The sequence below is a fragment of the Paramormyrops kingsleyae genome, chromosome 18 (genome assembly GCF_048594095.1).
Source record: "Paramormyrops kingsleyae isolate MSU_618 chromosome 18, PKINGS_0.4, whole genome shotgun sequence".
In the NCBI taxonomy this organism is placed as follows: domain Eukaryota; kingdom Metazoa; phylum Chordata; class Actinopteri; order Osteoglossiformes; family Mormyridae; genus Paramormyrops; species Paramormyrops kingsleyae.
In genome coordinates, this window is record NC_132814.1 from 2,228,368 (window position 1) to 2,253,542 (window position 25,175).

The 25,175-nt window shown below is 38.8% G+C and overlaps 1 protein-coding gene and 3 long non-coding RNA genes across 7 annotated transcripts in view; 1 reads left to right on the top strand and 3 right to left on the bottom strand.

Moving 5' to 3' along the window:
- LOC140579324 (uncharacterized) overlaps window positions 1-25,175 on the bottom strand; it is an 88,131-nt gene that overhangs the window by 18,530 nt on the left and 44,426 nt on the right. The window lies entirely within an intron of this gene.
- Window positions 7,639-21,146, top strand: LOC140579327 (uncharacterized). The gene is made up of 3 exons (XR_011983425.1): window positions 7,639-15,224; window positions 15,558-19,318; window positions 19,944-21,146. It is a non-coding gene; the product is annotated as an uncharacterized lncRNA (long non-coding RNA).
- Window positions 22,452-23,326, bottom strand: LOC140579330 (uncharacterized). The gene is made up of 3 exons (XR_011983428.1): window positions 23,261-23,326; window positions 22,951-23,116; window positions 22,452-22,798 (listed from the first exon to the last, which is right to left on the bottom strand). It is a non-coding gene; the product is annotated as an uncharacterized lncRNA (long non-coding RNA).
- LOC140579453 (uncharacterized) lies at window positions 23,905-25,098 on the bottom strand. The gene has a single exon (XM_072702024.1). It carries the CDS (start codon window positions 25,096-25,098, stop codon window positions 23,905-23,907), a length of 1,194 nt encoding a protein of 397 aa, XP_072558125.1.

Below are 25,175 nucleotides of genomic sequence, written 5' to 3' on the forward strand. Positions count from 1 at the left end.
TTGGTGCCTCTCGTACCAGGCTCGGCCTTGTCTCAGGCCACCTGGAATTTAGGCCCTGTGATATGTGCATGTGTGATCCTACAATGGTGCTCCTAATAATCCTTTAGGTGAGTGTATATCCAAATGTAAGGAATTTCAGTGTGAGTCCTGACTTCCTATGAATACTGCTGTACTTGCCCTACACACAATGAGTTTATGTTTGTCACAGAAACATCTTAACCAGTCATTACTGTGTAGTTGTCACATGTTGACCTCAGCAGTTAAAACCCCTTGTTTTTGGTCTGTGATCACCCCTTGTATACAGATAATAAAAACTAACGTATGTTAGGTTTGGGGTGTGTCAATTCCGTAAAAATAATGCTGGTTTGATTAATTTTCGCATTAATTTGTATACTCCAGATCGTTTCAACCCCGAAGGGCTATCCCTTTACTTTAATTCAGTACCTTTTTTCGACCACGAGATGGCGTCATTGCATCACTGTTACCGGTCTTGCACAAAAAGGCACCCTCCATTCACTTCAATGGGATTTTATGGGCAGTGCTTGGTCAGAAGCCGTAAAAGCACCGCAAAAGTTAACCAATCAAGGAAAAATTCTGCCTGATTGTACAAAAGAGATGTAATTTTAGAAAAAACATAAGCATTTTCAAATGGCATATTTTTTAGTACTCACAGAAGCCGTGGCTGTGTAAAATCAAATTTGCGCTCCATTGTTGTGAATGGGACTTGTCGCCCCGTGTCTTTTCAAAACCCAGAAAAACACCCTAAAACCTTATCAATCAACTAGAAACTGCACCAGGTTGTAGAAAAGGGATGAAAGTTTAGTAAAAACATAAGCATTTTCAAATGGCATATTTTTTAGTACTCACAGAAGCCGTGGCTGTGTAAAATCAAATTTTATATGGCGTAATTTTTTTTAATTTTTTTTTTTTTTCTCCATAAGGTTTGATCCCTCTAGGTCAGAAAAATACCCATACTTCATGTATGATTACACATTTAGGTTGCGGTCCTGGGCGATGAAATCCGACACCGCTCATAATTTCCGGAATCTCATTAGCATAACATTGGGGTGATTTTCGCACCCCAACCGTTCGAGTGTTACAAGGGCATATGGCGTAATTTTTTTTCATTTATATTTTTTTCTCCATAAACTTTGATCCCTCTAGGTCAGAAAACTACCCATACTTCATGTGTGATTACACATTTAGGTTGCGGTCCTGGGCGATGAAATCCGACACCGCTCATAATTTCCGGAATCTCATTTGCATAACATTGGGGTGATTTTCGCACCCCAACCGTTCGAGTGTTACAAGGGCATATGGCGTAATTTTTTTTCATTTATATTTTTTTCTCCATAAACTTTGATCCCTCTAGGTCAGAAAAATACCCATACTTCATACTTCTCACCCCAAACCGAACGAGTGTATTTCGCAGTTTTTCTAAAAAAATACAAAATATATTTTCAAACTCCTTGGTACTTTACTTGTCCTTGGTAATATCTTTAAAGTCACCAAGTTTCATGTCATTCGGTTTTAGACAAAAAAAAAAAATTACCGTTTCCACCGCTAAGGGGGATTTAGTAACCCCAAACCTGACATACTGTAAGGGGTGAGGGAGAAAAATGTCTCTGCTTTGTTACCTACAGTGAGGCTGACATTTGGTTAACTGAAATATACATGAATTATATTTATGTAAAAGAAGACATTTTTATCCAAATCCACATTAATATGATGGGGGAAAATCATTATGGTCATATAGGTGTAATAAACTTGTAATGAATGCTGCAAGGCTGTACTTCAGCTTACCACATTCAAGTGCGTAACTGATTATACATTACAAGAGGTATGAATAAAAAATGCACATGAAGACCGTAATCTCAAGTGATCAACAGTAAACCTTCCTTAATGATATAACGGTATTTAACACTCAAACATTAATTGGCGGGGGGGTAGTGTTCCTGTATATGCAACATAGCAAACAAGAACTGTAAAAGTTATTTTAAATTATGCACAGTATCAATTAAAACATAGCAGATGGGTGCCCCATCCTGGGTTGTCCCCCGCCTTGCTCCCATAGTGTCTGGGACTGGCTCCGGACCCCCCGCCAACCATAATAGAACAAGCGTTTGCAGAAAATGGATGGATGGACTTTAAACATCATGTTACCTTAGGAACAGCAGCATGGCAGGTTATCTACAGAGCTCATGTGGAAATCTCTGCCAGTCTTCATGAAATTGACTGGCAGAGTGCCCCTAGATGCCTTTAAATTAGGACCCTTGGCAAACATTAACTGAATAAACAGTTTATCAGAACTGCATAGGCGGAATTGGACACTTTTGACTGAGATCACAGAGGACCCAAAACATTTGTATTTTTAAAAAACACTCATCAAAACAGAAAACAATGATGTTGATTGATTGCCAAATTCATAAATAACTGGAATTTAAAAAAGCACCTGTGAGATATGACAAAAATTATATACCTCTAGGGTCTTTGCAGCCCCCAGTCAGTTGGATGAGGGTAAACCCTCGTGTTTAATGTATAGGAGCAGGGTATCCACGGATCCTTAAAAAGTCTTAAATTGGACTTTCCAAAATGAAGGCCTTAAATATCTTTAAAAATGACGAGAATCCAGAGTTCAAAGGTCTTAAAATACCTCAGACCCAATAGACAAGATTGCTATATGTTTTTCTGGTAATCTCTAAAGAATTTGGCGAATTGCTAATTGGTGTTTTGCATTTTTGTGTATGAGATCGGAATGAGCAGAACCGCCAGCATTTCCGGTCGTGTGTGTGGGAGGGGCGCTTTTTCAGGTACGCACATTAGCAGTTTTTTGCTAATGGACGCGTCAGTCATGGGGAAGTGCAAGTCTAACGTTAACTGGATGGATAATCCCACCTTTGCGACATGGTTAAAACCAGTTGCAGGTAATAGCTATGAGACCCGCTGTATGCTGTGCAAGAAGCATTTTAAACCTGGTTCAATGGGAGTTAAGCTGTAGAGTCGGATACAGTATGCAGAGCGAGAAGCACAAAGCTGCTGCCAAAACCCGCGAACAGACGCCTGGCATTTCTCAGTTCTGTTCAGTCTCAACAGTTTCACGGACTTCAGCTCCATCTCCGAACCCAGCAGCAACCGCAACATCAGTTACAGTAACAGACCTCAGGACTACGTTTGGGTCCACCGCTACCCTTCAGGCAGAGGTACTGTGGTGTCTGCACAGCGTAACAAGACACCAATCCTACAGCACTTATGGCAAGCTGTTTTAACATTTAATCGCTAGACTGGATATGTATTGCAGATATCTCTAATTCAATTCTTCCTAGTCAAAAAGAACATTTCAGATATCCACAATGACATTCGTCCTAACCACAAGTGTCATTTCAGATATCCACAACGTCATTCTTCCTAGGAGAAATGATGTCACTTTTGTCATTCATGTCTATTAGGCTTTTAATTTCAGATATCCACAATTATATTTTAGATATCCAGAATGTTCATTCTGGAAATGACAGTTGTGGATAGGAAGAATGTCATTGTGGATATCTGGAATGCTCTTTTTGACTAGGAAGAATTGAATTACGGATATCTGCAATACATATCCAGTCTAGCGATTAAATGTCAAAACGGCCACTTATACTTTTTAATGATTTAAAGATATCTCAAATAGAATTGTAACTAGGACAAATAAAGTTTTAAATATCTTGAAATACATTTTCTACTAGTAAGAATGCAATTGTGGATATCTGTAATTGCCATTCTGACTAGTAAGAGTATAATTTTGACTAGGAGAAATGATATTGTGTATATCTAAAATGTAATTACGGATAGGAGTGCGACTTGATTAAATGTTAAAACGGCTTGCCATAAGCGCTAATGAGGGAGTCTGAGATATTTTCCGAGCTATGTTTCCCGACTTGGAAATCGCAATAAACTTTATGTGTGGTAAAGACAAAACAGCCTATTTCACAAAATTTGGTTTGGCTCCTCACATCATTAAACTCCTCGTGGCCGATGTCAGCAGTGGCAGTTTTACTTTGATGTTTGACAAAACCCTCAGCCAAATGACTAAAACCAAGCAACTGAACCTACATGTTCGTTACTGGAAAGAGGATCGAGTCCAGTCCAGATACCTGGGATCCCAATTCATGGGTCATGGATCAGCTAGAACAGCTAAGGATTTACTACACCACTTTAAAGTAAGTTACAAGCCAACACTAATAAAATACCTGTAGTCTAGCTATAGCTGTGTTATTTTGAAATGGAACACTTGAATTTTTCTTTTTTAAGTTCTTAAGTAACACTTGTTACGAAAAATGATGCATTATTATTATTACAGTTGTGTTGGAATCTATAATAGAGAACACATTTTATTTTAAATCTGTAAATCTAAATAATAAAACACATTTTTGAAAATTTCACAATAATAAAATATGACTTTCCCGTGCAGCAGTTCTAAGTTTTACTTGTTGTGATAGATATCACCTACTCTATAAACTCACCTAAAGGATTATTAGGAACACCATACTAATACAGTGTTTGACCCCCTTTCGCCTTCAGAACTGCCTTAATTCTACATGGCATTGATTCAACAAGGTATTGAAAGCATTCTTTAGAAATGTTGGCCCATATTGATAGGATAGCATCTTGCAGTTGATGGAGATTTGTGGGATGCACATCCAGGGCACGAAGCTCCCGTTCTACCACATCCCAAAGATGCTCTATTGGGTTGAGATCTGGTGACTGTGGGGGCCATTTAAGTACAGTGTACTCATTGTCATGTTCAAGAAACCAATTAAGGGCCCCAATTAAATAAAGGGATGGACATGGTCAGAAACAATGCTCAGGTAGGCCGTGGCATTTAAACGATGCCCAATTGGCACTAAGGGGCCTAAAGTGTGCCAAGAAAACATCCCCCACACCATTACACCACCACCACTAGCCTGCACAGTGGTAACAAGGCATGATGGATCCATGTTCTCATTCTGTTTACACCAAATTCTGACTCTACCATTTGAATGTCTCAACAGAAATCGAGACTCATCAGACCAGGCAACATTTTTCCAGTCTTCAACTGTCCAATTTTGGTGAGCTCGTGCAAATTGTAGCCTCTTTTTCCTATTTGTAGTGGAGATGAGTGGTACCCGGTGGGGTCTTCTGCTGTTGTAGCCCATCCGCCTCAAGGTTGTGCGTCTTGTGGCTTCACAAATGCTTTGCTGCATACCTCGGTTGTGACGAGTGGTTATTTCAGTCAAAGTTGCTCTTCTATCAGCTTGAATCAGTCGGCCCATTCTCCTCTGACCTCTAGCATCAACAAGGCATTTTCGCCCACAGGACTGCCGCATACTGGATGTTTTTCCCTTTGCACACCATTCTTTGTAAACGCTAGAAATGGTTGTGCGTGAAAATCCCAGTAACTGAGCAGATTGTGAAATACTCAGACCGGCCCGTCTGGCACCAACAACCATGCCACGCTCAAAATTGCTTAAATCACCTTTCTTTCACATTCTGACATTCAGTTTGGAGTTCAGGAGATTGTCTTGACCAGGACCACACTCCTAAATGCATTGAAGCAACTGCCATGTGATTGGTTGATTAGATAATTGCATTAATGACAAATTGAACAGGTGTTCCTAATAATCCTTTAGGTGAGTGTACATCACAAGGAAAAGAAACAATTATTTATAATAATTTACACAGCACACAATAACTACACATAAAAATATAGCATAGAAAAATCCAATAATATTATCGGACAAAATGGCCATGGAAATGTAACAGAGAACAGTGAGCTGGAGACCAGAGTCTTGACCCTGAGGATTGAAACATAATATTTAATTTCTCTGTTGTGTCACAAACCTTACAGATACACTACTTTTCAAAAAGAAAAATCCTCATGCATTTCTAAAAGGATGTTTTTGTCAAATGCCTCCAGCTCACTGAAAAACAACACATCAAGAGCACATATTATGGCCTAAATAAAGATATAGCATAGATATATAATATACCAGCAGACATTTTAAAAGTTTTTGTTAGGTGATTTAACAACAACAAGTGCATGTTCTACAGATTTTAATGTAGTTTCAGAATATGGCTTCCAATTTGCCACCACACGTCTGGTTTTGTCACGATTTACAATTAAAGTTCAACATAAATTACACTAGCCGACATCAAATTTGGTGAATAATATCAAATGACATTTTTCAAACACCCTTCATAAACAAACATTTTTAGTATATTTAGTTTTGCTCCAGCAGGTCTGGTTTTTCTATGATTTAGACTTAACTTTTTTTCCATATACAATGCATTGTATACCTAATAATGTCATTCTGATACCCGACATAAAAATCACCAGTAATCTATCATAGACTCATTTTTTGTACAAACTAGTCAGCAGGGTTTACAGGTAGCTTGCACTTATGTAAACTTACAGGTATGCTGCTGCAGGTCCACTGACGCCGATCTTTGTATGCAGAACTGTGGTTCGCCTTCCGGTACTGAGTGACAGCCCAGCAATTCATGGTGGTCTATCTTACAATTATCATGCCCCGCTCATCCCCGCCTCCAGTGTGCCACGCCCCCTCGTTAACCTCATGTGGAATCCCGATATCCTCAGCTGTTTCGAGTTGTTTCCATTAGTCCTATGTATTTAACTCCGCATCAACGTATGTTTCCCCAGTCCTGTCATTGAAGTCGCTACCTGTATTGCCTCGTGTTCCTGGCTGTTTTCCCCAATAAATCCCTTGTTTCCCGATTCTTCACTGTTGTGCCGCGTCTGGCTGTGATCGTGTTACCCGGAGCGTATGTCTGCGAACTGTCGGCAGGAATGAACGAAGAAAATTATGATTAAAAGATTAAAAAACACCAAACAATACGGCTTAAATATATAATTTATTGTACGATATAGGCCTACTATACATATGATCAGGAGCGCACATACAGTAACTGCATGGTACGCAAGTGCGCATTCCCAGTACACGCGCGGCAATTCCTTGTTGTAGCGCAGCGCAAATACGTATTTATTTTATGTGCATTCACGCTGTTATGACAAAAAATTACCGTTGCAATTGAATATTTATGTGGCTAATTTGTACTTCTTTCGCGGCATGAAGGCTAGAATGCAGTGATTTCTTGTCATAACAGCGCGAATGCAAATGAAAAAAATACGCATTTGCGCTGCTACTGTACATTGCAGCGCGTATCGGTTTAGACAGCGAATGAGTACAGTACTTGCACACCAGGTATGTGCCCCCTGCATACAATCATTTTTGCATATAAAATAAAGGGGTGACTTACGCAGGGTTGCCAACTTTGGTCAGCTGGTTGGCGTGAGATTTACACACGTACTTAGGCTACATGTACCTAACAGTTTTATTACCTTGCAAATAGTATTTAGGGTTTGCAAACTGCCCCAACGCTTTTGATGTAGCCAATTTTGGGTTTAAAATGGATGAATAGAGATTCGCCATAAGATTGATTGCTGTGAGCGTTTGAGTCTGAAAGCCTGAGTCTCGCTCCAGATGCGTCAGAGTCGGCAACCTGCTTACGGCCGGATCGGACCTACGACCGGTCAGTCGGAGCCGATCGCAGCCGAAAGTCGCCGACGACCTGCATAGGATCGTATTGTTTGTTATGGTACGAATGGGCGTCCGTGGCAACAGCTTGATTACTTTAGAATCACATGTACTTCTTTTCTCAAACGTCTTTCGAGCATCTTGGCGAGTGGCTGCATTTTTAAGAGACTTAATATCTTAAAAATGGAGAGCAAAGAAATGAAAGTAGTTAAGATTAAAATTAAAATGACCGTTACAATTAAAATAACAGCTAAGGAATCTGACACCCATTTAGAAAAAAATGAGGCCGTGGAAAAGAACAGCAGCGAGAAGGTGGAGAAAGTCAGCATGGTGAAAGATGTGATCAAGAAGACGGGTGAGACGGAGAAGCCCTGTTCTACGCGGAGGGTGTGTTACATGCCGAAGGTAAAGACCTGGATTAGGAGTGTGGCAGTTTAGCAGAGCTCTTAAAGAAAAATATATAGAAAGAAGGAGAGAAGCGCACGGAAAGTGGAATAAGACAGGCCGGCATGGTGGAGCTACCAAGCCAGCAGCTGGTTTAATTTTAGCTTTTCTTAAATTAAAAGTAATTTGGGGGGAAAAAAAGAGTTATCCTTTAGTTTTTCGGTGAGTGTTACGGGACTGAGTTAAGGGAAAATGTTCATTGTGCTATGGCGGGATATAAAAAGTAAAGGAAAAAACCTACCGGGGATTTAAATAATGCTTCATTTGCCCATTGAGATTACGTAAACCTTGGATGTTATAATGTGTCATCGATATGTACATGTTGTTGTGATATGAGTTCGTTATGTGTAAAAGGGAAAAAAGGGATATGTTTTATTTTTCTAGTGCGCCATATTCCCTACCCATATTTTTCTTTTAGATGTCCGCAGTCCAGGTTAAGGCTGTGATAGTGTGTGAAACCCTGAAAGCAAATTATATCGAGGATATTGTCGTTATGACATAATTGATAAAACGATAAGTACGCGACAGGCTTTGCTCCTCCTCCTCAGTCTTGTAATTTGATGCCAACATTACCGTCACGTGACTCAGCGGCGCCAGGCAAGCACACAGGCTCACTTGCGCGCGCACACACACGCACTGGCAGAGGCCTTGCAATTTGGCAGAGAATATCCAGGTAGAGTATAGTGGTGCCAGTAATGTTTTAGTCATCTTCAGCATTAGTTAATATTAAACTTTCAAAGTGCAAGTGGTTAAAACTCAAAATGTATAAATTATGCTAAGACCTTTTTATCATGGATGCTAGTGTTAGCATCAGGTTCAAATAGGTATATGGTTTGGGTTAACGTGATGATTTTTCAGTCACCGTGACCAGAATCATGGAATGCGGTTAATCAAAGTTATTTTTTAACTCATTACTTCTTCTGTGATTAATTAATCGAAATGAGCGTGTTATTTGATACAATATTATCCCATTGCCACATGTTATAAAATGAATACATTTACTGGAATTGAAAGAAATATACTGAATATAGCTCAGATTTGATTGACTATAATTACCATTTTGTGTTAGCTTTTTCATTTAATGTTTTTAAACTTTATTGTATTTTTTATTGTACTTTTTTTTGTATTTTCACTAATTATTTTTATTATTATTATTTTTTTAAATAAGCGGGTTCTCTAATTTTGTGCACTTTATTTAAGAAAAATACATTTTGTGTTACTTGTGTTTTATAATAAAGTATTTATTTACTTATTAACCTTACCAAAATTCTGTCCTGCTGTCACAAATCTTGTGGTATCGCACACCACTACTCGGAGAGGAAAACGGTCAGGGGAAGAATACGGTCACACGCACCCTGCCAGGATCTGCACCGGAGCCGAGCGCCCTCCGTTGGATTCCAGATAAGAAAAGAAAAGACACAAAACTGATGGAAAAGGGTTTGGAAATGATTATATAGAGACGGAACCAGGCTGAGCCTTAGAGAGGAGATAGTTTATTGTTATATTATTGATTAGGTAAGTGGTTACAGGTCAAAATAAATAAGATAAGGAAATAAGTTTTTGGGTGGACTTCTTTTACTAATCATCCTCCTCCCTGAGCCTAGAAAGAAGGGTTACATATTGTAAAGCTCTTATATTAGAAAGATCTCGGTGTGTATGTTGATGCTTCCATGTCCCACTCTCGCAAAGTGTGGGGAAGCAATAAAATAGAATGTTGGGTTATATCTCTAGGTGTGTGGAGTTTAAGTCAAGGGAGGTGATGTTACATTTATATAATTACTAGGTAAGACCCCACCTAGAATATCGTGTGCAGGTTTGGTCACCATACCTTAAGAAGGACATTGCTGCCTTAGAAAAGGTGCAACGGAGGGCTACGAGAATGATTCCTGGTCTTAGAGGAATGTCGTGTGACGAGAGGTTAGCTGAGCTGAATCTGTTTAGCCTTGAGCAAAGGAGACTAAGGGGGACATGATCCAGGTCTATAAGATGCTGACAGGTCTGGATGCTGTTCAGCCAAATGACTATTTCAATATTAGTTTAAATACTAGAACTCGTGGACATAAGTGGAAATCAGCGGGAGAACATTTTAAAGCAAATTTGAGGAAGCACTTCTTTACACAACGTGTAGTTAGAGTATGGAATAGTCTTCCTGCTAGTGTAGCGTAAGCTAAAACCCTGGGTTCCTTTAAATCAGAGCTAGATAAGATTTTAACAACTCTGAGCTATTAGTTAAGTTCTCCCCAAATGAGCTTGTTGGGCCGAATGGCCCCCTCTCGTTTGTAAATTTCTATTGTTCTTATCTTATCTTAGCCTATCTTATCCTATTTTATCTTAGGATAAGATAGGCTAAGGTAAAATAGGATAGAATGAGATAAAATAGGATAAGATAAGATAGAATGAGACAAAATAAGATAGGATAGGATGAGATAAAATAGGATAAGGTAGGATAGGAAGGGCTAAGATAAGATATAATAGGATAAGGTAGGATAAGAATGGCTAAGATGAGATAGAATTGGATGAAGTAGGATAGGAATGTATAGGATCGAATAGGATAAGGTAGGATAGGAATGGCTAAGATACGATATAATAGCATAAGGTAGGATAGGAATGATTAAGGTAAGGTAGAATATGATAAGGTACTGTAGGATAGGAATGGCTAAGGTAAGATAGAATAGCATAAAGTAGGATAGGAATGGCTAAGGTAAGATAGAATAGCATAAGGTAGGATAGGAATGGCTAAGGTAAGATAGAATAGCATAAAGTAGGATAGGAATGGCTAAGGTAAGATAGAATAGCATAAGGTAGGATAGGAATGGCTAAGGTAAGATAGAATAGCATAAGGTAGGATAGGAATGGCTAAGATATGATTGAATAGGATAAGGTAGGATAGGAACGGATAAGATAGGAACGGCTAAGATAAGACAGTAGCATAAGGTAGGATAGGAATGGCTAAGGTAAGATAGAATAGCATAAAGTAGGATAGGAATGGCTAAGGTAAGATAGAATAGCATAAGGTAGGATAGGAATGCCTAAGGTAAGATAGAATAGCATAAGGTATGATAGGAATGGCTAAGGTAAGATAGAATACCATACGGTAGGATAGGAATGGCTAAGGTAAGATAGAATTGGATTAGGTAGGATAGGAATGGCTAAGGTAAGATAGAATAGCATAAGGTAGGATAGGAATGCCTAAGGTAAGATAGAATAGCATAAGGTATGATAGGAATGGCTAATGTAAGATAGAATACCATACGGTAGGATAGGAATGGCTAAGGTAAGATAGAATTGGATTAGGTAGGATAGGAATGGCTAAGGTAAGATAGAATAGCATAAGGTAGGATAATGTCGCCTATGGTTTAGTCACTGGGGGCTTTGGGTGGGGATGCTGTAAAGTGCTTTGAGACTATGTAATGTTGTAATAATGCACTATAAAAAAATAAATGTGTTATTCATTGTTGTTGAATGGGTAAGGTAAGATAGAAAAGCATAAGGTAGGATAGGAATGGCTAAAGAATGATAGATTAGGATAAGGTCGGATAGCAATGGGTAAGGTAGAATAGCATAAGGTAGGATGGGAATGGCTAAGATAAAATAGAATAGGATAAGGTAGGATAGGAATGGTTAAGGTAGAATAGCAAAAGTTAGGATAGGAATGGCTATGGTAAGATAGAATAGCATAAGGTAGGATAGGAATGGCTAAGGTAAGATAGAATACCATACGGTAGGATAGTAATGGCTAAGGTAGAATAGCAAAAGGTAGGATAGGAATGGCTAAGATTAGATAGAATAGGATAAGGTAGGATAGGAATGGGTGAGGTAGAATAGCATAAAGTAGGATGGGAATGGCTAAGATAAGATTGAATAGGATAAGGTAGGATAGGAATGGGTAAGATATGTTAGAATTGGATGAGGTAGGATAGGAACGGATAAGATACCGGTGGATAAGATAGGATATGAATCTCTAAGATAAGGTTGAATTGGATAAGGTAGGATAGGAATGGCTGAGATGGGAACGGCTAAGATAAGAGAATAGCATAAGGTAGGATAGGAATGGCTAAGGCAAGATAGGAAAGGATGACGAAGTATAGGAATGGGGAAGGCAAGATAGAATAGAATGGAATAGGATAAGGTAGGATAGGAATGGGTAAGGTAAGATAGAATAGGATAAGGTAGGAAGGGAATGGATAAGATAGAATAGCATAAGGTAGGATAGTGTCGGCTATGGCTTACGCACTGGGGGCTTTGGGTGGGGATGCTGTAATGCGCTTTGAGACGATGTAATGTTGTGATAATGCACTATAAAATAATACATTTGTTATTCGTTATTGTTGAATGGGTAAGGTAAGATAGAAAAGCAAAAGGTAGGATAGGAATGGATAAAGAATGATAGATTAGGATAAGGTCGGATAGCAATGGGTAAGGTAGAATAGCATTAGGTAGGTTAGGAATGGCTAAGGAATGATAGATTCGGATAAGGTATGATATAATAGCATAAGGTAGGATAGGAATGGCTAAGATAAGATAGAATAGGATAAGGTAGGATAGGAATGGGTAAGAAGGTAGAGTAGCATAAGGTAGGATAGGAATGGGTAAGGTAGAATAGCATAAGGTAGGATAGGAATGGTTACGGAATAATAGATTAGGATAAGGTAGGATAGGAATGGGTAAGTTAGAATAGCATATGGTAGGATAGGAATGGCTAAGATAAGTTAGATTTGGATGAGGTAGGATAGGAACGGATAAGATACCGGTGGATAAGATAGGATAGGAATCTCTAAGATAAGGTTGAATTGGATAAGGTAGGATAGGAATGGCTGAGATAGGAACGGCTAAGATAAGAGAATAGCATAAGGTAGGATAGGAATGGCTAAGGCAAGATATGAAAGGACGAGGAAGGATAGGAATGGGTAAGGTAAGATAGAATAGGATAAGGTAGGAAAGGAACGGATAAGATAGAATAGCGTAAGGTAGGGTAGTGTCGCCTATGGCTTACTCACTGGGGGCTTTGGGTGGGGATGCTGTAAAGCGCATTGAGACGATGTAATGTTGTCATAATGCACTATAGAGAAATAAATTTGTTACCCGTTGTTGTTGAATGGGTAAGATAAGATAGAAAAGCATAAGGTAGGATAGGAATGGCTAAAGAATGATAGATTAGGATAAGGTTGGATAGGAATGGGTAAGGTAGAATAGCATAAGGTAGGGTAGGAATGGTTAATGAAAAATAGACTAGGATAAGGTAGGATAGGAATCGGCAAGTTAAAATAGCATAAGGTAGGATTGGAATGGCTAAGGCAAGATAGGAAAGGATGAGGATGGATAGGAATGGGTTAGGCAAGATAGAATAGGATAAGGTAGGATAGGAATGGCTAAGGCAAGATAGAAAAGGATAAGGTGGGATAGGAATGGGTAAGGTAAGATAGAATAGGATAAGGTAGGAAAGGAACGGATAAGATAGAATAGCATAAGGTAGGGTAGTGTCGCCTATGGCTTATTCACTGGGGGCTTTGGGTGGGGATGCTGTAAAGCGCATTGAGACGATGTAATGTTGTCATAATGCACTATAGAAAAATATTTTTGTTACCCGTTGTTGTTGAATGGGTAAGATAAGATAGAAAAGCATAAGGTACGATAGGAATGGCTAAAGAATGATAGATTAGGATAAGGTTGGATAGGAATGGGTAAGGTAGAATAGGATAATGTAGGATAGGAATGGCTAAGATAAGTTAGACTTGGATGACGTAGGATAGGAATGGATAAGATACCGGTGGATGAGATAGGATAGGAATCTCTAAGATAAGGTTGAATTGGATAAGGTAGGATAGGAATGGCTGAGATAGGAACGGCTAAGATAAGAGAATAGCATAAGGTAGGATAGGAATCGGTAAGTTAGAATAGCATAAGGTAGGATAGGAATTGCTAAGGAATGATAGATTAGGATAAGGTAGGATAGGAATGGCTGAGATAAGAGAATAGCATACGGTAGGATAGGAATGGCTAAGGCAAGATAGGAAAGGATGAGGAAGGATAGTAATGGGTAAGGTAAGATAGAATAGGATAAGATAGGAAAGGAACGGATAAGATAGGAACGGCTAAGATAAGACAGTAGCATAAGGTAGGATAGGAATGGCTAAGGTAAGATAGAATAGCATAAGGTAGGATAGGAATGGCTAAGGTAAGATAGAATAGCATAAAGTAGGATAGGAATGGCTAAGGTAAGATAGAATAGCATAAGGTAGGATAGGAATGGCTAAGGTAAGATAGAATAGCATAAGGTAGGATAGGAATGGCTAAGATAAGATTGAATAGGATAAGGTAGGATAGGAACGGATAAGATAGGAACGGCTAAGATAAGACAGTAGCATAAGGTAGGATAGGAATGGTTACGGAATAATAGATTAGGATAAGGTAGGATAGGAATGGGTAAGTTAGAATAGCATATGGTAGGATAGGAATGGCTAAGATAAGTTAGATTTGGATGAGGTAGGATAGGAACGGATAAGATACCGGTGGATAAGATAGGATAGGAATCTCTAAGATAAGGTTGAATTGGATAAGGTAGGATAGGAATGGCTGAGATAGGAACGGCTAAGATAAGAGAATAGCATAAGGTAGGATAGGAATGGCTAAGGCAAGATATGAAAGGATGAGGAAGAATAGGAATGGGTAAGGTAAGATAGAATAGGATAAGGTAGGAAAGGAACGGATAAGATAGAATAGCGTAAGGTAGGGTAGTGTCGCCTATGGCTTACTCACTGGGGGCTTTGGGTGGGGATGCTGTAAAGCGCATTGAGACGATGTAATGTTGTCATAATGCACTATAGAGAAATAAATTTGTTACCCGTTGTTGTTGAATGGGTAAGATAAGATAGAAAAGCATAAGGTAGGATAGGAATGGCTAAAGAATGATAGATTAGGATAAGGTTGGATAGGAATGGGTAAGGTAGAATAGCATAAGGTAGGGTAGGAATGGTTAAGGAAAAATAGACTAGGATAAGGTAGGATAGGAATTGCTAAGGAATGATAGATTAGGATAAGGTAGGATAGGAATGGCTGAGATAAGAGAATAGCATACGGTAGGATAGGAATGGCTAAGGCAAGATAGGAAAGGATGAGGAAGGATAGTAATGGGTAAGGTAAGATAGAATAGGATAAGATAGGAAAGGAACGGATAAGATAGGAACGGCTAAGATAAGACAGTAGCATAAGGTAGGATAGGAATGGCTAAGGTAAGATAGAATAGCATAAGGTAGGATAGGAATGGCTAAGGTAAGATAGAATAGCATAAAGTAGGATAGGAATGGCTAAGGTAAGATAGAATAGCATAAGGTAGGATAGGAATGGCTAAGGTAAGATAGAATAGCATAAGGTAGGATAGGAATGGCTAAGGTAAGATAGAATAGCATAAGGTAGGATAGGAATGGCTAAGATAAGATTGAATAGGATAAGGTAGGATAGGAACGGATAAGATAGGAACGGCTAAGATAAGACAATAGCATAAGGTAGGATAGGAATGGCTAAGGTAAGATAGAATAGCATAAGGTAGGATAGGAATGGCTAAAGAATGATAGATTAGGATAAGGTTGGATAGGAATGGGTAAGGTAGAATAGCATAAGGTAGGATAGGAATGGGTAAGGTAGAATAGCATAAGGTAGGATAGGAATTGGTAAGGAATAATAGACTAGGATAAGGTAGGATAGGAATCGGTAAGTTAGAATAGCATAAGGTAGCATAGGAATTGCTAAGGAATGATAGATTAGGATAAGGTAGGATAGGAATGGCTGAGATAAGAGAATAGCATACGGTAGGATAGGAATGGCTAAGGCAAGATAGGAAAGGATGAGGATGGATAGGAATGGGTTAGGCAAGATAGAATAGGATAAGGTAGGATAGGAATGGCTGAGATAGGAACGGCTAAGATAAGAGAATAGCATAAGATAGGATAGGAATGGCTATGGCAAGATTGGAAAGGATGAGGAAGGATAGAAATGGGTTAGGGAAGATAGAAAAGGATAAGGTAGGATAGGAATGGGTAAGGTAAGATAGAATAGGATAAGGTAGGAAAGGAACGGATAAGATAGAATCGCATAAGGTAGGATAGTGTCGCCTATGGCTTACTCACTGGGAGCTTTGGGTGGGGATGTTGTAAAGCGCTTTGAGACGCTGTAATGTTGTCAAAATGCACTATAAAAAAATAAATTTGTTATTCGTTGTTGTTGAATGCGTAAGGTAAGATAGCAATGCATAAAGTAGGACAGGAATGGCTAAAGAATGATAGCTTAGCATAAGGTAGGTTAGGAATGGCTAAAGTAGAATAGCATAAAGTAGGATAGGAATGGGTAAGTTAGAATACCATAAGGTAGGATAGGAATGGGTAAGTTAGAATAGCATAAGGTAGGATAGGAATTGCTAAGGAATGATAGATTAGGATAAGGTAGGATAGGAATGGCTATGATAAGTTAGACTTGGATGAGGTAGGATTGGAACGGATAAAATACCGGTGGATAAGATAGGATAGGAATCTCTAAGATAAGGTTGAATTGGATAAGGTAGGATAGGAATGGCTGAGATAGGAACGGCTAAGATAAGAGAATAGCATAAGGTAGGATAGGAATGGCTAAGGCAAGATAGGAAAGGATGAGGAAGGATAGTAATAGGTAAGGTAAGATAGAATAGGATAAGGTAGGAAAGGAACGGATAAGATAGAATAGCATAAGATAGGGTAGTGTCGCCTATGCCTTACTCACTGGGGGCTTTGGGTGGGGATGCTGTAAAGCGCTTTGAGACGATGTAATGTTGTCATAATGCACTATAGAAAAATATATTTGTTACCCGTTGTTGTTGAATGGGTAAGATAAGATAGAAAAGCATAAGGTAGGATAGGAATGGCTAAAGAATGATAGATTAGGATAAGGTTGGATAGGAATGGGTAAGGTAGAATAGCATAAGGTAGGATAGGAATGGGTAAGGTAGAATAGCATAAGGTAGGATAGGAATTGGTAAGGAATAATAGACTAGGATAAGGTAGGATAGGAATCGGTAAGTTAGAATAGCATAAGGTAGGATAGGAATTGCTAAGGAATGATAGATTAGGATAAGGTAGGATAGGAATGGCTGAGATAAGAGAATAGCATACGGTAGGATAGGAATGGCTAAGGCAAGATAGGAAAGGATGAGGATGGATAGGAATGGGTTAGGCAAGATAGAATAGGATAAGGTAGGATAGGAATGGCTGAGATAGGAACGGCTAAGATAAGAGAATAGCATAAGATAGGATAGGAATGGCTATGGCAAGATAGGAAAGGATGAGGAAGGATAGAAATGGGTTAGGGAAGATAGAAAAGGATAAGGTAGGATAGGAATGGGTAAGGTAAGATAGAATAGGATAAGGTAGGAAAGGAACGGATAAGATAGAATCGCATAAGGTAGGATAGTGTCGCCTATGGCTTACTCACTGGGAGCTTTGGGTGGGGATGTTGTAAAGCGCTTTGAGACGCTGTAATGTTGTCAAAATGCACTATAAAAAAATAAATTTGTTATTCGTTGTTGTTGAATGCGTAAGGTAAGATAGCAATGCATAAAGTAGGACAGGAATGGCTAAAGAATGATAGCTTTGCATAAGGTTGGATAGCAATGGCTAAGGTAGAATAGCATAAGGTAGGTTAGGAATGGCTAAAGTAGAATACCATAAGGTAGGATAGGAATGGGTAAGTTAGAATAGCATAAGGTAGGATAGGAATGGCTAAGGAATGATAGGTTAGGATAAGGTAGGATTGGAATGGCTAAGATAAGTTAGTCTTGGATGAGGTAGGTTAGGAACGGATAAAATACCGGTGGATAAGATAGGATAGGAATCCCTAAGATAAGGTTGAATTTGATAAGGTAGGATAGGAATGGCTGAGATAGGAACAGCTAAGATAAGAGAATAGCATAAGGTAGGATAGGAATGGCTAAGGCAAGATAGGATAGGATGAGGAAGGATAGTAATGGGTAAGGTAAGATAGAATAGGATAAGGTAGGAAAGGAACGGATAAGATAGAATAGCATAAGGTAGGGTAGTGTCGCCTATGGCTTACTCACTGGGGGCTTTGGGTGGGGATGCTGTAAAGCGCTTTGAGACGATGTAATGTTGTCATAATGCACTATAGAAAAATATATTTGTTACCCGTTGTTGAATGGATAAGATAATATAGAAAAGCATAAGGTAGGATAGGAATGGCTAAAGAATGATAGATTAGGATAAGGTTGGATAGGAATGGGTAAGGTAGAATAGCATAAGGTAGGGTAGGAATGGGTAAGGTAGAATAGCTTAATGTAGGATAGGAATGGCTAAAGAATGATATATTAGGATAAGGTTGGATAGGAATGGGTAAGGTAGAATAGCATAAGGTAGGTTAGGAATGGGTAAAGTAGAATAGCATAAGGTAGGATAGGAATGGGTAAGTTAGAATAGCATAAGGTAGGATAGGAATGGCTAAGGAATGATAGATTATGGTAAGGTAGGATAGTAATGGCTAAGGAATGATAGATTATGATAATGTAGGATAGGAATGGCTAAGATAAGTTAGACTTGGATGACGTCGGATAGGAATGGATAAGATACCGGTGGATGAGATAGGATAGGAATCTCTAAGATATGGTTGAATTGGATAAGGTAGGATAGGAATGGCTGAGATAGGAACGGCTTTGATAAGAGAATAGCATAAGGTAGGATAGGAATGGCTAAGGCAAGATAGAATAGGATAAGGTAGGATAGGAATGCGTAAGGTAAGATAGAATAGGATAAGGTAGGAAAGGAACGGATAAGATAGAATAGCGTAAGGTAGGGTAGTGTCGCCTATGGCTTACTCACTGGGGGCTTTGGGTGGGGATGCTGTAAAGCGCATTGAGACGATGTAATGTTGTCATAATGCACTATAGAGAAATAAATTTGTTACCCGTTGTTGTTGAATGGGTAAGATAAGATAGAAAAGCATAAGGTAGGATAGGAATGGCTAAAGAATGATAGATTAGGATAAGGTTGGATAGGAATGGGTAAGGTAGAATAGCATAAGGTAGGGTAGGAATGATTAAGGAAAAATAGACTAGGATAAGGTAGGATAGGAATCGGCAAGTTAAAATAGCATAAGGTAGGATTGGAATGGCTAAGATTAGTTAGTCTTGGATGAGGTAGGTTAGGAATGGCTGAGATAGGAACGGCTAAGATAAGAGAATAGCATAAGGTAGGATAGGAATGGCTAAGGCAAGATAGGAAAGGATGAGGATGGATAGGAATGGGTTAGGCAAGATAGAATAGGATAAGGTAGGATAGTAATGGGTAAGGTAAGATAGAATAGGATAAGGTAGGAAAGGAACGGATAAGATAGAATAGCATAAGGTAGGGTAGTGTCGCCTATGGCTTACTCACTGGGGGCTTTGGGTGGGGATGCTGTAAAGTGCTTTGAGACGATGTAATGTTGTCATAATGCACTATAGAAAAATATATTTGTTACCCATTGTTGTTGAATGGGTAAGATAAGATAGAAAAGCATAAGGTAGGATAGGAATGGCTAAAGAATGATAGATTAGGATAAGGTTGGATAGGAATGGGTAAGGTAGAATAGCATAAGGTAGGTTAGGAATGGGTAAAGTAGAATAGCATAAGGTAGGATAGGAATGGGTGAGTTAGAATAGCATAAGGTAGGATAGGAATGGCTAAGGAATGATAGATTATGATAAGGTAGGATAGGAATGGCTAAGGAATGATAGATTATGATAATGTAGGATAGGAATGGCTAAGATAAGTTAGACTTGGATGACGTAGGATAGGAATGGATAAGATACCGGTGGATGAGATAGGATAGGAATCTCTAAGATAAGGTTGAATTGGATAAGGTAGGATAGGAATGGCTGAGATAGGAATGGCTAAGATAAGAGAATAGCATAAGGTAGGATAGGAATGGCTAAGGCAAGATAGAAAAGGATAAGGTAGGATAGGAATGGGTAAGGTAAGATAGAATAGGATAAGGTAGGAAAGGAACGGATAAGATAGAATAGCATAAGGTAGGGTAGTGTCGCCTATGGCTTACTCACTGGGGGCTTTGGGTGGTGATGCTGTAAAGCGCATTGAGACGATGTAATGTTGTCATAATGCACTATAGAGAAATAAATTTGTTACCCGTTGTTGTTGAATGGGTAAGATAAGATAGAAAAGCATAAGGTAGGATAGGAATGGCTAAAGAATGATAGATTAGGATAAGGTTGGATAGGAATGGGTAAGGTAGAATAGCATAAGGTAGGGTAGGAATGATTAAGGAAAAATAGACTAGGATAAGGTAGGATAGGAATCGGCAAGTTAAAATAGCATAAGGTAGGATTGGAATGGCTAAGATTAGTTAGTCTTGGATGAGGTAGGTTAGGAATGGCTGAGATAGGAACGGCTAAGATAAGAGAATAGCATAAGGTAGGATAGGAATGGCTAAGGCAAGATAGGAAAGGATGAGGATGGATAGGAATGGGTTAGGCAAGATAGAATAGGATAAGGTAGGATAGTAATGGGTAAGGTAAGATAGAATAGGATAAGGTAGGAAAGGAACGGATAAGATAGAATAGCATAAGGTAGGGTAGTGTCGCCTATGGCTTACTCACTGGGAGCTTTGGGTGGGGATGCTGTAAAGTGCTTTGAGACGATGTAATGTTGTCATAATGCACTATAGAAAAATATATTTGTTACCCATTGTTGTTGAATGGGTAAGATAAGATAGAAAAGCATAAGGTAGGATAGGAATGGCTAAAGAATGATAGATTAGGATAAGGTTGGATAGGAATGGGTAAGGTAGAATAGCATAAGGTAGGTTAGGAATGGGTAAAGTAGAATAGCATAAGGTAGGATAGGAATGGGTGAGTTAGAATAGCATAAGGTAGGATAGGAATGGCTAAGGAATGATAGATTATGATAAGGTAGGATAGGAATGGCTAAGGAATGATAGATTATGATAATGTAGGATAGGAATGGCTAAGATAAGTTAGACTTGGATGACGTAGGATAGGAATGGATAAGATACCGGTGGATGAGATAGGATAGGAATCTCTAAGATAAGGTTTAATTGGATAAGGTAGGATAGGAATGGCTGAGATAGGAATGGCTAAGATAAGAGAATAGCATAAGGTAGGATAGGAATGGCTAAGGCAAGATAGAAAAGGATAAGGTAGGATAGGAATGGGTAAGGTAAGATAGAATAGGATAAGGTAGGAAAGGAACGGATAAGATAGAATAGCATAAGGTAGGGTAGTGTCGCCTATGGCTTACTCACTGGGGGCTTTGGGTGGTGATGCTGTAAAGCGCATTGAGACGATGTAATGTTGTCATAATGCACTATAGAGAAATAAATTTGTTGTTGAATGGGTAAGATAAGATAGAAAAGCATAAGGTAGGATAGGAATGGCTAAAGAATGATAGATTAGAATAAGGTTGGATAGGAATGGGTAAGGTAGAATAGCATAAGGTAGGATAGGAATGGTTAAGGAATAATAGACTAGGATAAGGTAGGATAGGAATCGGTAAGTTAGAATAGCATAAGGTAGGATTGGAATGGCTAAGGCAAGATAGGAAAGGATGAGGATGGATAGGAATGGGTTAGGCAAGATAGAATAGGATAAGGTAGGATAGGAATGGCTAAGGCAAGATAGAAAAGGATAAGGTAGGATAGGAATGGGTAAGGTAAGATAGAATAGGATAAGGTAGGAAAGGAACGGATAAGATAGAATAGCATAAGGTAGGGTAGTGTCGCCTATGGCTTACTCACTGGGGGCTTTGGGTGGTGATGCTGTAAAGCGCATTGAGACGATGTAATGTTGTCATAATGCACTATAGAAAAATAAATTTGTTACCCGTTGTTGTTGAATGGGTAAGATAAGATAGAAAAGCTTAAGGTAGGATAGGAATGACTAAAGAATGATAGAGTAGAATAAGGTTGGATAGGAATGGGTAAGGTAGAATAGCATAAGGTAGGGTCGGAATGGGTAAGGTAGAATAGCACAAGGTAGGGTACACTGTTAGACATTTTATTGTATTTTTACAGTACCTTACTGGCAACACTATTGCCAGTAAGTTACTGTAATTACTGATCTACAGTATCTTTACTGTTGTGATGTTTTACAGTTCAGCCACTTTACTGTAAACATATATTACAGTATAACAGCTTTACTGTAAATGTTGTTTGTGGTAATGCAGCTTTACTGTAAACATGGTTTACAGTTAGAAAGACTTACCGTGATTAAGTTTTATAGTATCACTGTACTGCAAATGTGGTTTATGGTATAACACTGTAATTGTGTACATTATAATTTGTTTAGACTGTATTTGTGTTTTACAGCATATAAAATAATATTAACATTCATATTCAATATAAGAACATTTACAAAAAACAATATAATTCAATAAAGTAGTCTCAGAATAGTGAATCAAACCAACATTTATTGTTGATAATTTTTTTTTAACAAGAAAAACATTTTTCAACTGAATAAAAACAATGTCAATAACCAAAATAAATAGAAGCGTACATGAAAACTACACAGTCCTTCACCTTTCTGTGTCTGGTTTTTTTAAGGAAAACAGTTTTTTATTCCACTAAAAACAGGACAAACCCACCAGCATGAACATTAAATAAACTATTACAATTGTAAAACAAAAATCATTTACAAAATGTAATAATTATCAGTGGGTCCCAGGAAATAGAATGTGACATGGGATTTAGATTTCCGTTACCAGGATGGTCGGGTTCAGCGTAGTCTTTATCACCACCTGTCAAAGACACATCATCAATATTCATGTTTGCTCAGGTTATTCACTTGTTCACATCTGTCTGAGATCATTCATACTGTTGTATGGATGTGTGTACAGTATGTATATAATTATCAGCTATGTAAAAGATATTATCATCTCTGTATTCTTACCTAGTTGGAAGTCCTCCATTCAAACTCAGAGAGCCGCTGGAGGAAGGTGGTGATCCGAGGGCTGATGCTTGTAACCTTCCTCTTTACGACACGACCTGTCTTGCGGCTTGTACCAAGTTTTGCAGGGCATTTTGTTCCCATGTCTGGATTGATCCTCACAAAGAACCTTTTAACGGAAAAAAGGCTGCTTTAATTTCAAAATTAAAACATACATTACAGCAATCACCTATATGTTTCTGCAACTGTAGTCAAGCTATCACATATATTTCATTCTTAAATGGTGTAAGCTTTAATGGTGTAAAGTATTTACCTCTGTATCATCTCCAGTGTGATGGACGCTGACTCCTGATACTCAAGGTTGAAAACGTAATATGACGCAAAGAAGACAGCATGGGTGCCGGCAAAGTCATGCATCTGCTCAGGCTCATAAAATACCTTGCCCTCCAAACTGATCATCCAGCGGCTTGCAGACATGAAATTATTCCCTAAAAACAGACAAGAGTCCAATAAGACAATGTGCTCTCCCTTACAAATAAGGTTTCCACAAGAATGCTGGATAGCAGGCCTCACACTGTACAAAAATAGAATCCACACGGTTTGCTGCTATTTCTCTTATTATTTATTATGTAATGAAAATTATGATCAATTACAGGAAAAAACTGCCTAATGTTTTGCCATTTTGGCCTGTGCTGAAATGTTAGGCTGTTGGTCATTGTGTATAATAAATAATAAGAGAAACAGCAGCAAACTGTGTGTATTCTATTTTTATACAATATAAAACAGACAAACCCCTGTTAATAAGTTGTTGTGGGTACAAATACCACAATAATTACATAGATTTTTTACAAAAATATTACAAGAGGATTGAAACTATTTACTTGCCAAGCGCTATTACCCTTGGTGTGATGGGTAAGGTCATCTCTCTCTCAACAGACATCTTGGTGGAAAAAGCCTTTAAAACACAAAAGGAACTGATTTGAATGATGATACTGTACCCAAAATCATTGAAATATTTTTCCTTTGTTTATGTTGACAGTATTGAGAGTGCATGTGTAAAATTTTAAATATAATTACGTCAGCCAAGATGAAGATTGAGTCCCCTTTTTCTTGGAAGTACTTCATCAGAAGAAGGATGGCTGCTGTGGCAATCTGGTTGTGGTTCAGCTTTGCACTGTCGCACTCACGTAGCAGATGTTCAATCTCCTTGTTCCACTGAAGTCTCTGGCTTTGAAAGAAGTTCAAAATTCTCCTTCCTTTCGTAAGAAGGGCTTCACTGAGACGTGTCTCTACCTCAATATCTGTGAGTGTGTGGAAGTGAGTGCAGAGGCCTCTTTTAGTAAAAAGAAATGGCCAATGCTCTTGAACCTCACATAAGGTGGGGGCAGGCCAAGAATTAAGCATGTGCCTCTGGTAAATATAAGTCAAAGACATATAAGTATTTACATCTGTTGTTTCAATTGCTTGAGGACCTGCTGATCTGAAGACAGTTGACATAGTCTGTCTTTTTGACTCCAAAGTTTCAGTGGTTTCTCCTTCTGGTAGGGTTGTGGGTTGCCAGTTGATGCAACCATAGCTATCAAGTTCAGATCTCCCCCTTTTGATGGCAACATCACCCTCATTGTTTTCCCTGGTAGACCTTTTCCTTGGCTGCCGGATTCTGCTGCTGACATTGTCTCTATTTACATGTTCAACTCTTGTTTTAAGCTGTTTGAGTAGGGAATAATAACCACAGCCTAATTGCTCACCATCTGCAGTCTTATCTGCAAAGGTAGCGGGATACTTAGATACAATAGCTCTAGCTACCTCCCCACAAGCAGCTCTGTTAGGGTTGGGGCAGTGTACTCGCATTCCTTCTACAACAGTCCTAATCATTATTCTCCTGTCTTCTGGGTGAGCCATTCCACCAGATGCCAAGGCCTGTGAAAGTCTTGTTGGCATCTTCTCCCAGGGAACTGAAAAATTGCTGATCCAGGAGGTGTTGCTTACATTTGGTTGTGTGGAAGGGAGTTGACCTGATGCTTGTGCAGAACAGAGTGAATTACCCTTTAGTGGCACTTGCACAGTTGTTGAGCAGGTAGTTTCAGGTTCCTTTGGGTTGTTTGAAGAGCCAGACTCCACTTGGTCGTCGATATTCACACACACACACATAAACACAGCAGAACAATTCCACATTAACTATGTACAGATGGGTTTTTTGGAGTATTTATTGAGTAATACTCTTATAT

Bases quoted from the DNA above. Each gene is read 5' to 3' on its own strand.
- LOC140579453 (XM_072702024.1), bottom strand. From the start codon at position 25,098: ATGTGTGTGTGTGTGAATATCGACGACCAAGTGGAGTCTGGCTCTTCA.